General features: G+C 34.7%; 1 protein-coding gene across 1 annotated transcript in view; it reads right to left on the reverse strand.

Annotated features, from left to right (window-relative positions):
• The window catches only part of si:ch211-246m6.5, a 116,314-nt gene that overhangs the window by 47,314 nt on the left and 55,883 nt on the right, over positions 1-13,117 (reverse strand). Inside the window, exon 16 of the mRNA XM_087304092.1 lies at positions 5,156-5,270. Within this exon, the coding sequence (XP_087160218.1) occupies positions 5,156-5,270 (115 nt within the window). The remainder of the gene's footprint in view (positions 1-5,155; positions 5,271-13,117) is intronic.

A 13,117-nucleotide genomic window follows, 5' to 3' on the forward strand; every position in this document is an offset into this window, starting at 1 on the left:
AAGCTGGAAAAAACTGCAAATAAAAAATCATTGGATTGGATTTTTTTCAATAACGTGTGGATTTTTAAGATTTCACTCTAATGGTTATCTCATACAAAAAGAACTTATACATGTAGATACTTATAGATAGAGCTTATAGAACTTATAGATAGAGCAGGGATGGGATTCAAAGCCACATCTGCCATATAAACATTAGATCACATTTAGCATGACCATTGAATACATTGTAAACCCTAATGTTGTCTTTACTTAAACAATTAAGTAATGTTGACTGAATATAACTTAAAATTTTGCATTTTGGTCCTATGACTTAAAAAAATATGAGTTAATTTAAATGATGTACCATGAAAATGCATAAACTTAAGATTTCAAGTGTAGTGAGCTCAAAATCATAATTAATCCTTCGGAAAAATAGGTCATTTCCACAAATGTCATCTTGATGGTAAAATTCTAATATGTGCAACCTTTTAAGGTGCAAGGTCTTTTTTAAATCAGAAAAAAAAATGACTTCAGGTATAGTTATTCATCATATTCATCATTGAGGATTTAATTTCTGCTGCAGTACAAGTGCGCACTTGAATTGCGCAACATTTAAAATGGTCTAATTTAAATTTACATTTAGTCATTTTAGTAGACGCTTTTGTCCAAATTTAGTTAAATGGGATTCAAACTCACATCTGTAATATGTGAACAATATATCTTTTAATGTCATAATTATTAAAAACTAGCTTATATTTTGGACCTTCAGTTTAATGACATTATCATAAGTAAGATAATTTAAGCTTTAACATGTGCTACAGAAGGTTGTTAGGTTGAATCCCAATGTTCAGTACAATTCATTTCAGCTAGACAAAATTATTATACTTTTTTGTTGTAATTTTACAGGAGTTATTTCATAAACCAGAGTAGGAATAAGATGCACAATAACATGCAAAACAAGCCATGAAAACATTTGCAATACAAATTTAAAGCACACCAATTACATTAAAATGGCCTGACATCTATTTTTCACTGATTTCCGCGGTTATGGAATAATTCTGCTACGGTATAAATGCTCATTTGAATCACTTAACATTTCAATTTTAAGATGTTACTCTGATGATCATCTGTCTAATTTAATGTGTCTGCATGAATGAATTGGACTCAATTTTGCTCTGGAATGATGAAAAAAAATCACGGCAGAGAACGCAAGGGAAATAACTATGAGGAAGATAAGTGGGTGTATGAGGCGAATGGTTGAAATCTTCCTTAAAGCTGTGTGTGTGTATGTGTGTGTGCGCAACATCGGTCTGGTCTTCATTTACAGCACAGGCAAACAGACGGATGTTTACAGTCAGTTCTGTCAGTATATAATTGTATGCTTGGCAGGAGAAGAGAGAGCTCGTGCTGAAATGCTACTTTTTTTCCAGACAACTCACAATTCATGTGTGTGTGTGTGCTTAATTTACTAGGAGCAATTTTCAAAAACCTCAGATATTTGAATTTAGTCTTAAATATGATTTGTGCAGTTAGTTGTATAGTTTATAAAGTTCATGAATCAATGCTATAAAACATATATAAAATGCCATACAACAGTTTTAGCTATTTCCAATTTAAAGAGATACGTACAGTTCATGCAGATCAGTTGAAAGGTGTATTTATGATAAAGAAATAATAAACTAAACAAAAATAGTTTATTGTTATTATTTTAAAAACTAATAATCAACCCCAAAAATAAATTAGTCTTTAATTAGTATATTTTAGTGTAATAGCATGAATATTAGTATTTATATAGTAATGTTTATTGATGATATATTTGTACAATTAATATAATAAATATAATATAAATATAATATAATATATATATATATATATATATATATATATATATATATATATATATATATATACATATATACATATATATATATATATATATATATATATATACATATATATATATATATATATATATATATATATATATATTATAGTTAATATTATAAAAAATATAATAATAATGACTCATAAATAATTAAATAATATTACTAATACTAATAAATCATAGCAACATTATTATTACTATTATTATTATTTTTATTATTATTATTATTATTATTATTATTAGTAGTAGTAGTAGTAGTAGTAGTATTCAAAATAATAATAATAATAATAATAATAATAATAATAATAATAATAATAATAATAACAATAATGTTATATGAGGGTGATAATGATGATGATATTAATGATGATGATGATGATGATGATGATGATGATGATGATGAATATTATTATTATTATAATTAACAACAACAACAACAACAATAATAATAATAATAATAAAATAATAATATTAATAAGAATAAAATAAGAATAAAATAAAACAAAAACAAGATTAATAATAATAATATAGTAATAATAATAATAATAATAATAATAATAATAATAATGAAATACTAAAATATCTTTTAAAATATTAATAGTAATAGAACTTTTACAAATAAAATATATAATAAAATATATAAATATATAAAACACCTAATATGTATGCAGTGTAACTACATACTATAAAAATGTGTATATAATACTAATTAATAATTAATAAAATTAATGCATTACATTACAATGTTATAGAATCAACTGGAGAAACAATAGTGTACATCAAAGTGCATTAATATTTACTCCACTTTGGATCTAGCTCATCAACACCTCTTATTTGTGGTAAATTCAGTTTTTCCATACTAAAACATTCCAGCAAAGTTCAATACTCTATCAAAGTCCAATAACCAATATTCCAGTGTTGCAAATGTCACTTCTCCTGAGTCGAAAAAACAAAACAAAAACAGTATTTAGAAGAAACTACTGAAATATTGAGCATTACTACAATCCTGAAGTCTATACAGTGTGATAATAAAACCAAAACTAAAGTTAGCAGCCTAATGCTCTCCTTCGTTTTTTGCAACCCTGTAAAACTCCCAAAATTAAACCTCAGCTAATTGAAATTCACAGCAAGGATGTTCCAGCTGACGCACCATATAATGTCTGTGTTAGCTGCTGTAATAAAGTCTGTTAGTAAAGCTGAGCTTTTAACTTCAAACGTACTGAAAGTTGGAGCAAGAGCGGTGTGCCTTTTCAGATCTACTGTACTTCTTTTATAGTCTGATAACAAAAGACACAGTCCAGGCCTCACACAATTTTCAGTTAAACATATACAGTAAAGTTATCAGTCAAACTTATTTTTTAATGTTCTCATAATCATTTAATTACCTTATATTGTACTGAAGAAGGTAGTAGGGTTGGATAGTAATTAAAACTGTAAATGTCAAATTCTGTTTTAAATTTGTATCAAATTTTATTATTAAAAAGTGGGGATTTGAACACACACTTGCCCTATGTTCATCATAGCCCTGTGCATCTGTCGCATGATCATTAAATGCTAGTCTACAGAATGTATTTCATATCTTTATGCTAACTTAATTACCATTTGATTAAAAGGTAATTTTGCTGCAGAAGGTTGTAAGGTTAAGTCCCATTTTTTTTATATATAAATCGATGTTGCAAAGTTTATATTTAGTGAGTTTAAAATCTTTTTTATTAGGCAGGGATGAGAATTAAACCCACATCTCTTATGTAATTAACTAGACCACATGTCCACCCAATGAGCACCATAGATAATGAATTGAGGACAGCATGTCTATAGATAAAATAGCTTTAAACTGTGCAGCAGAAGGTTGTTAGGTCAAGTCCCAGGGCAAATTTCAGCAAAATTTATTTTTTAAATTTTTACTTTTTTAGCAAATCAATCTAAGTAGTTGTTTTTATATATATATATATATATATATATATATAATGGTATTTTTAAGAGCAAGTATGGGATTCGACCCCCACATTAACCATGGCACATTTATTTATTCATTCATTCATTTTGTTTCCTAGCTAGTGTCGTCACAGCGGAATAAACCACCTACATATCCAGCATATGTTTTCAGCCAGTATTTTAGAACCTTATGTTAATGCTCTTATATTTATTACCATTAAAATAAACTCTGAACAGTGCAGTAAATCACTAAGGTGTTGTTTTCATTCTGTCTGAACAGTTTGTGTTTATGTTAAATCAGTTTTGCTTTAAAAAGCAGAAATGGGATTTAACACAACATCTCCTAAATGAGCACCAAGACTTAATGAGTCTGAAGAATGACTATTACTTTTGACTACTATACCACAACTTGTATTTTCAGATGTTTCTGAAAGATACTTTGTAAATTAACTTTGAAATGGGTCATGCAGAAGGGTGTTGGGTCAAATAAATCCCATGACTGCTAAAATCTGTAACTAATTTGTAGCTTAAAGGGTTAGTTCACTAAAAAAAAAAAAAAATTTACTCTCTCATATGTCGTTACAACACCTCTGAGAGCTGAGTTCATCTCCAAAACACACACAAATTAGGATATTTTAGATGAATCCCAGAGCTCTCTCATCCCCAATATACATCAATGATCCAAATTCAAGTCCAGCAAGGCATCGAAAACATTTTAAAATCATTACATGTGTTAACAGTGTTTTAATCGGAATAGTATACGAGAAAAAGTATACGGAAAAGCTACGAGAATATTTTTTTGTGCATATAAAACAAAAACAAAATAAAATAAAAACAGTTTCTGCTTCTCAGTGTCAATACAGGGTACACGTTCATGGCTCAAGATTGGTCGCAACATATAACCTACAGTAGGATATGCTTTGTATTGGGTATCCGGAGCAGTATTTGTCACTGCACAGTGCATGTGCACACTATACTGACACTGAAGTGAAGAAACTGTTAAATAAAGTTCTTATTTTTGTTTTAGATGCTCACAAAAGTATGATAGTATTTTATCCAATTGAAGGCATGTAGTCTGTTTTGAGGATCCATTATGATTTTTTCTAGATTTTCAATGAGTCAGAAACCTCTATGAAGGATGATAAAGCTCACAGATCTCACCTAAAATAGGCTAATTTGTATTTTTAAGACAAATGTCTCAAGCGATTGGAACAATATGAGGCTGATTAATTAATAAAAGCATAGTCATTTTAGGGTGAAATAACCGTTTACAAGTGTTCTATGAGGATGACAACAAGTACAGACAACATTCATTAACGTGCTACTGCCATCAGCTCTCGGCTTGGCTGTGTTTACCTTGATTAATGGACCAGGTGTATTTCGAGGCAGTGGAGTTACACAGGAGACACGGAATGGAGGGGCTGGAGTCTCCATCAGCAAAACACATCCCATCTATATTACACGTCTTCTCCTGAGACAGAGAAAGAAAACATTTAATCCCTTTCTTGAAGGTATGGTTCACCCCAAAATTGTGATTATCTTATTACTTACTAACCCTCGAGTCATTCTCAGTGTATATGACTTTTTTGTTCTGTCAGATGAACAGAGTTATTTAAAATGCTTTCATGCTGTATGATTGTGTTTAGGGGCTTTTATTGTGAAGTTTCCAAAAAAGCATAAATCTGTCGTAAAAATAAGCTGTGTGCCAGGTGGTTAACGCATGTCTTATAAAGCAGATAAAACAAAAAACAGATATGTTTGTGTAACAGAAGTATTTAAAAATGTTAAACTATAAAGTCCAATCACTGACTTCTGAAGGCAACATTACGTGCGGCTGACGTATACTATGTATGACGCATGACATCAGACAGGTAAATGCATGTACACAACATTGTAAGAGAAATTAACTGTATGACATCATACAGTAACGCTAAGCCAACTGGTTTTTAGTTAGTTGTCGTCTTCTGAGGTAAGCAAACTGTGGGGTTAGTGGTTCCTGCAAGAAGCATCTATTCACGGGGCTTCTGATAAGCATGTTTGGATTGGAATTTACAAGGCATATGGAAAGTATTTATAGCACTTCACCTTTTCCAAATTTTTTAATGTTACAGCATTATTCAAAAATGGATTTACTTCATTTATTTTGTCAAAATTCTACACACAATAGCCCATAATGACAATGCGAAAAAAGAGTTTTTTTGAAATTGTTGCAAATTTATTCAAAATAAAAAACCTGAAAAATCACATGTACATAAGTATTCACAGCCTTTCCTTAATACTTTGTTGAGACACCTTTGGGAGAAATTACAGCCTCAAGTCTTTTTGAATAGGATGCCACAGGCTTGGCTTGAATTTTTGCCCGTTCCTCTTTTCAGTACCTATCGAGCTCAATCAGGTAGGATGGGAAGTGATGGTGTACAGCCATTTTCAGGTCTCTCCAGAGATGTTCAATGGAATTTAGGTCTGGGCTCTGGCTGGACCACTTATAGACATTCACTGAGTTGTTGTGAAGCCACTCTATTTATATTTTGGCGGTTTGCTTTGGGTCATTGTCTTGCTGGAAGATTAACCGTCACCTCCAAAGAGTTACATTTTTGTCTCATCAGACCAGAGAATTTTCTTTCTTATGGACTGAGAGTCCTTCAGATGCCTTTTGGCAAATTTCAGGTGGGGAGTGGCTTTCGTCTGGTCACTCTACCATACAGACCTAATTGGTGGATTGCTGCACAGATGGTTGTCCTTCTGTAAGGTTCTCCACTCTCCACAGAATAACCCTGGAGATCAGACAGAGTGACCATCGGGTTATTGATCACCTTCCTGACTAAAGCCCTTTTTCCTCGATCACTCAGCTTAGATAGCCGGCCAGCTCTAGGAAGAATCCTGGTGGTTCCAAACATCTTCCACTTCCGAGGCCAGTGGTAGGAGGCCACTGTGCTCATTGGAAATTTCAGAGCAGCAGAATTTTTTCTGTAACCTTCCCCAGCCTTTTGTCTCGAGGCAATCCTCTCTCAGAGGTCTACAGACATTTCTTTGTCTTCATGCTTGGTTTGTGCTTTGACATGCCCTGTCAACCCTGGGACCTTATATAGACAGGTGTATGCCTTTTCAAATCATGTCCAATCAACTGAATTGACCACAGGTGAACTCCAATTAAGCATCTCAAGAATGATCAGTGGAAACAGAATGTACCTGAGCTCAATTTAGAGCTTTACGGCAAAGGCTGTGAATATTTACGTACATATGATATTTCATTTTTTTTTATTTTTAATAAATGTGCAACAATTGAAAAATATATATTTTTTTAACATGGTCATTATGGGGTATTGTGTGTAGAATTCTGAGGAAATAAATGAATTTAATTAATTTAAGAATAATGCTGTAACATAAAAAAATTTGGAAAAAGTTAAGTGCTGTGAATACTTTCCGGATGCCCTGTACAACTAAAAATATATAATTATTTGTGTTTTATAAGACATGGTGCTTTTTGGGTTTGTTTGACAATGGATTAATGCACTGTAAAAATTTTCTTGCTGCAATAAATTTGTTAGTTGAATCAAATGAACTTTTCTAATCATCTCAACTTACAATCAATCAAGCCGTCTAAAAAATATTAGGTTAAACTTTGTACAACTTCAAAAATGTAGTTGAAACCTGATTAACATAATAAAGTAGGTTAAATCAACATGAAAATATTTGTTGCCTTGCTCTTGTGTCATTACATTTTTTTTACATTGTGCACATTGGAAACTTAAAAAAAGTCACTATTTAACACCATTTTACAGCATGAATTAGCCAGGATAAAATCTAAAACTACTCAAACTGTGTTCATCTGACAGAAAAAAAAAAGAAAAATACACAAAGAATGGCATGAGGGTTATCAAAATATAGAAAAATTAATTATTATTTTGGGTCAACCATTTCTTTAAATGTCTTGTGAATTGCTTTAAAATGTGCAAATTTTTACTTCAAAATTTAATGTAAACTCAAATGAAACATGAACATGGACATATACACTGAAAACAAAATTATGTCTGCAAAATTGTCGCAGACAATTTATATGGGTTGAATTTAAACAAAAATAATCATAATTCAGCAATATTCAACTTAATTAGTTTGGTTTAAATTCCAAATAAATTGTTTACAGCCACTTATCTAAAAAAAAAAAAAAACAATCTTAGTAAATCCAAGACATCATCTTTTAATCATTTTTTTCAGTGTAGTTGCTCCTTCCCTTTATAGCCAATCGCATTTCGTCTTTAACAAAGTTCTGCCATTAAAAGCGATTGAGCCAATCCTAGCTCATGGCTGTTCAAAACTTTTTGATTTAGTTGCTAATTCATATGAATTCATATGATCTCAATTATACAATTTAGTATAATTTGCTTATCCCCCAATGACAATTGGGTTTAGGGGTAGAGTTGGGTGCCACACCTCCTTTTTAAAATTGTACATTTTTGTACAACTGAACTTATACAAATGTGTACAAATTAGCCAATAAACTGATAAAACGTAAAACAGTTACGTTTCCTTGTGAGATCAGGCTGGTTGAGCTCAAGTGCATGAAAAGCTAAGTGAAGCGTTTTGAATGAAGGAGGGACATGTCAGATACTACTAGAGCATTTGATTGGTCAGAAGATTTGATGAGAAAATAAATTATGGGAAAAATAAAAAAATTGATCCATTTATGCGGAAGTGACAAACTGCACGCTTTGAATGTTTATATCAGGTCTTTATCTTCTAAATGCAAATTTCTGTCCCTTTTTTGAAGCACACTACCTTATAGATATCCTTAAAATCAACATCTAGTGCCATGAAGAATGCTAAAACTGTGGCTTCATCAGTTTCTGCTCTAGATGGGAATCAAACTCACAGCCTTCTGACTGTTAGTACTAAAATTTCCCACTTGAGTTAAAAAGAAAGAGGTGGGATTTTTGATATCCACCAGTGCGGAGCTGTTTTGCCACTGCTTACGGTTATACCGCATCTCAAAACCAACTTTCTCTGTCAAACCTCTAAGATAAACCTCAGTTGTCTCTGCTATAAATCACCAAAGCATAAAGCCCGCCGCTGATAGAATCTCTATATTTCAAGTTTTTAATATCCAGAGGGACGTGTAAGTCGCAACGCCCGGAGGACATCCGCGGCAAAGCAGAGAAGATAAACACAGACCAAACGGATCCACCTAGATAACTCATCTCTCACGCTGAGATTACACGCCATGTGGCAGCTCGAATCCAGAGAAAGCGAGTGAGCGAGAGAGGAAGAGGACATCAGGTGCTCAAGGGATCGGTTACTCTGTCAGTCTTCTAGTCTTGATGTCGTGAATAATCTCTGCCATTGTCTGTTTTCCACATCCGCGCTGTGTTTGATTTTTCAACGCACACCCTTGTGGCCTCGCGAACCACTGTTGTCTTGAACGCTTGAGACGCTAAATGGCTGTGACAGACTCTTTGCCTTTTGACTGCATAAACTTGCATCCTCTGTGACTTATTTTAACAGTGGAAAATCCAGGCCGTTAGTGCAGGAAGTTTTTTTTGCGCATGGTGAATATAAAGTTCAGGATGAGGGACAGATGGATAAATGAACAGAAGGGACAGGGAAGGGAAGAGTGCAGGATAATCATGGCTATTTCTAAATATCTGATCATTTTTATTAAAAAACAAGGGATCGATCTATCTATCTATCTGTCTATCCATCCATCCATCCATCCATCCATCCATCCATCTGTTATTGTTAAATATTAAATAATATTAAGATAAATATGGCATTATTTACTAAATGTAGAGACTTCTCAAAATCGTTCTGTATTTAAATGAGATTATATAGTTTACACATATATAAATATGGATAACGATCTTTATATATAGTTGATGTCAGAATTATTAGCCCCACTTTGAATTTTTTTTTCTTTTTTAAATATTTCCCAAATGATGCTTGCAAGGAAATTTTCACAGTATGTCTGATAATATTTTTTCTTCTGGACAAAGTCTTACTTGTTTTATTCAGGCTAGAATGAAAGCAGTTTTTAACTTAAAAAAAAACAATTTTAAGGTAAAAATTATCAGCACTTTTAAGCTATATTTTTTTTGATAGTCTACAGAACAAACCATCATTATACAACTAGATATTAAAGTTTGAGGACAAACTTTATGGTGGCTTGAAAAGCCAAATCTGAAAGTTTGAAGTGGTTTTAAAGTGTAAATAGAATGTTAGTATGATTTTAGCTTGAGTTAACATATTACTAGCATGAATTAGCATGTTAGTAGCATGATTCTTACATGAATTAGCATGTTGTTAGCATGATTCTAGCATGAATTAGCATGTTGTTAGCATGATTCTAGCATGTATTAGCATGTTACTAGCATGATTCTAGCATGAATTAGCATGCTACTAGGATAATTCTAGCATGAATTAGCATGTTAGTAGCATGATTCTTACATGAATTAGCATGTTGTTAGCATGATTCTAGCATGAATTAACATGTTACTAGCATGATTCTAGCATGAATTAGCATGTTGTTAGCATAATTCTAGCATACATTAGCATGTTACTAGCATGATTCTAGCATGAATTAGCATGTTAGCATGATTCTAGCATGAATTAGCATGTTACTAGCATGATTCTAGCATGAATTAGCATGTTGTTAGCATAATTCTAGCATAAATTAGCATGTTACTAGCATGATTCTAGCATGAATTAGCATGTTGTTAGCATGATTCTAGCATGAATTAGCATTTTACTAGGCGGATGCTAGGGTGTTTTAAGTGGTTGCTAGGTGGTTGCTAAGGTGGTGCAGGGCAGTTGCTAAGGTGGTCTGACTAGTTGCTAGGTGGTTGCTTAGGTGTTGCTAGACGGTTGCTAGGGTGTTTTGAGTGGTTGCTAAGGTGGTGCTAGGCAGTTGCTAAGGTGTTCTGACTAGTTGCTAAGTGGTTACTAAGGTGTTGCAAGGTGGTCGCTAGGTGGTTGCTAAGGTGTTGCTAGGCGGTTGCTAGGGTGTTCTGAGTGGTTGCTAAGGTGTTGCTAGGTGGTTGCTAAGGTGTCCTAAGTGGTTGCTAGGTGGTTGCTAGGATATTCTGAGTGGTTGCTAAGGTGTTGCTAGGCGGTTGCTAGGGTGTCCTGAGTGGTTGCTAGGTGGTTGCTAAGGTGTTGCTAGGCGGTTGCTAGGGTGTTCTGAGTGGTTGCTAGGTGGTTGCTAAGGTGTTGCTAGGTGGTTGCTAAGGTGTTGCTAGGAGGTTGCTAGGGTGTCCTAAGTGGTTGCTAGGTGGTTGCTAAGGTGTTGCTAGGCGGTTGCTAGGGTGTTCTGAGTGGTTGCTAGGTGGTTGCTAAGGTGTTGCTAGGTGGTTGCTAAGGTGTCCTAAGTGGTTGCTAGATGGTTGCTAGGGTATTCTGAGTGGTTGCTATGGCGTTGCTAGGTGGTTGCTAGGGTGTCCTAAGTGGTTGCTAGGTGGTTGCTAAGGTGTTGCTAGGCGGTTGCTAGGGTGTCCTGAGTGGTTGCTAGGTGGTTTCTAAGGCGTTGCTAGGCAGTTGCTGGGGTGTTCTGAGTGGTTGCTAGGTGGTTGCTAAGGTGTTGCTAGGCGGTTGCTAAGGTGTCCCAAGTGGTTGCTAGGTGGTTGCTAAGGTGTTGCTAGGTGGTTGCTAAGGTATTCTGAGTGGTTGCTAAGGCGTTGCTAGGCGGTTGCTAGGGTGTCCTGAGTGGTCGCTAGGCCCTTACTAAGGCATTACTAGGCCGTTGCTAGGTGGTTGCTAGGCGGTTGCTAGGGTAATTTGGGTGGTTGCTAGGCAGTTGCTAGGGTACCCTGGTTGGTTACTAGGCAAGCCTCACATACATGCTTGATAAAACATTTATACTTAGTAAGCATTTCTAGCAAGTTACAGTACTTGGCTAGTCAATATTAGCATGTAGCTAGTCACTGCTAGCATGTGTAGCATATAGGAAGTTCCGTTTGCTAGCATGAGTCAAACGAGCCAATCTCCAAGTCTCTACGATGTTCTGATGCTGAGATATAGCTGTTGATGAATGGTTGCTAGGGTACTCTGTTTTGTTGCTATGGGCGAGGTTACAGAGTGAACTTGAATGTGGTTGGTTGTCTTAGTCAAATGAACCAACCCCCATGTCTCTATGACACTGCTATGCAAAGATATGCATCTTGGCCTATTTTAATGGAAGTCTATGGAATCAATTTGGGGGCGTGGCTTGTGAGCTTTATTATCATATTGAGATGCTCATTGGTTGTCTGAGTCAGATGAGCCATCCCCCAAGTCAATAGGACACTGCTATGCAAAGATATGCATGTAGGCCAGTTATTAACATGGGTCTAGTATGAATTAGCATGTTACTAGCATGATTCAAGTACAAATTAGCATGTCATTAGCATGTTTCCAGTATGAGTTAGCATGTCATTAGCATGATTAGCATATGAGTAGCATGTTGCTAGCATGATTGGCATGTCATTATCATGTTAGAATTATAAGCATTTGATAGCACAGCTAATTACATTCTATAGGACAGTTGCTTGGGTGCAGTATGTGGTAGTTAGGGGTGTGGCTAGAAAGTTAAAAGGCCATCAGTGATTGGCTGCTGGCTAGACTGAGTTAAATGAGCTCAGCCATTAGTCTGTATGACAGTCTGATGCAGAGTTATGAGCTCACAAAGTTTGATCCCATGTTAAGTCAATGAGAGTCTTTTGTAATGGAAGTCTACGGGACAGTTGCTAGGGTGCCATAAGTGGTTGCTAGGGAGTGGCTAGTAAGTCTAAAGGTCATCAGTGATTGGCTGCTGACTAGACTGAGTTGAATGAGGCCTGACTCTAGTCTGTAGGACAGTCTGATGCAGAGTTATGAGCTCACAAAGGTTGACTCAATGTTAAGTCAATGGCAGTCTTTTACAATGGAAGTCTATGGGACAGTTGCTAGGGTGCCAAAAGTGGTTGCTAGGGAGTGGCTAGTAAGTTTAAAGGTCATCAGTTATTGGCTGCTGGCTAGACTGAGTTAAATGAGCCCAGTTAGAAGTCTGTAGGAACGTCTGATGCAGAGTTATGAGGTCACAAAGTTTGACCCAATGTTAAGTCAATGGGAATTTTGGGAATTTTCCGGGTCGTTTTTCGGAAAACCGAAAGTCGGATCAGTCGGAAAAGATATAGCAACCCGAGTCAGACCAGTTTGAAGGTTTGACGAAAGTTTGAGGTATGAAGCTTGAAAGGGTTAGGAGGAGATAGACTTTAAAATTAGTCTCAGAAGAAAGAAGAAGAAGAAGCAGAATAATAATAAGTTTAAGTGAGATAACAGTATGTTGGCTTTTCAAGCCACCATAATAACTTG

Source organism: Danio rerio, chromosome 22 (genome assembly GCF_052040795.2).
Source record: "Danio rerio strain M-AB ecotype USA chromosome 22, GRCz13ab, whole genome shotgun sequence".
Lineage (NCBI taxonomy): Eukaryota > Metazoa > Chordata > Actinopteri > Cypriniformes > Danionidae > Danio > Danio rerio.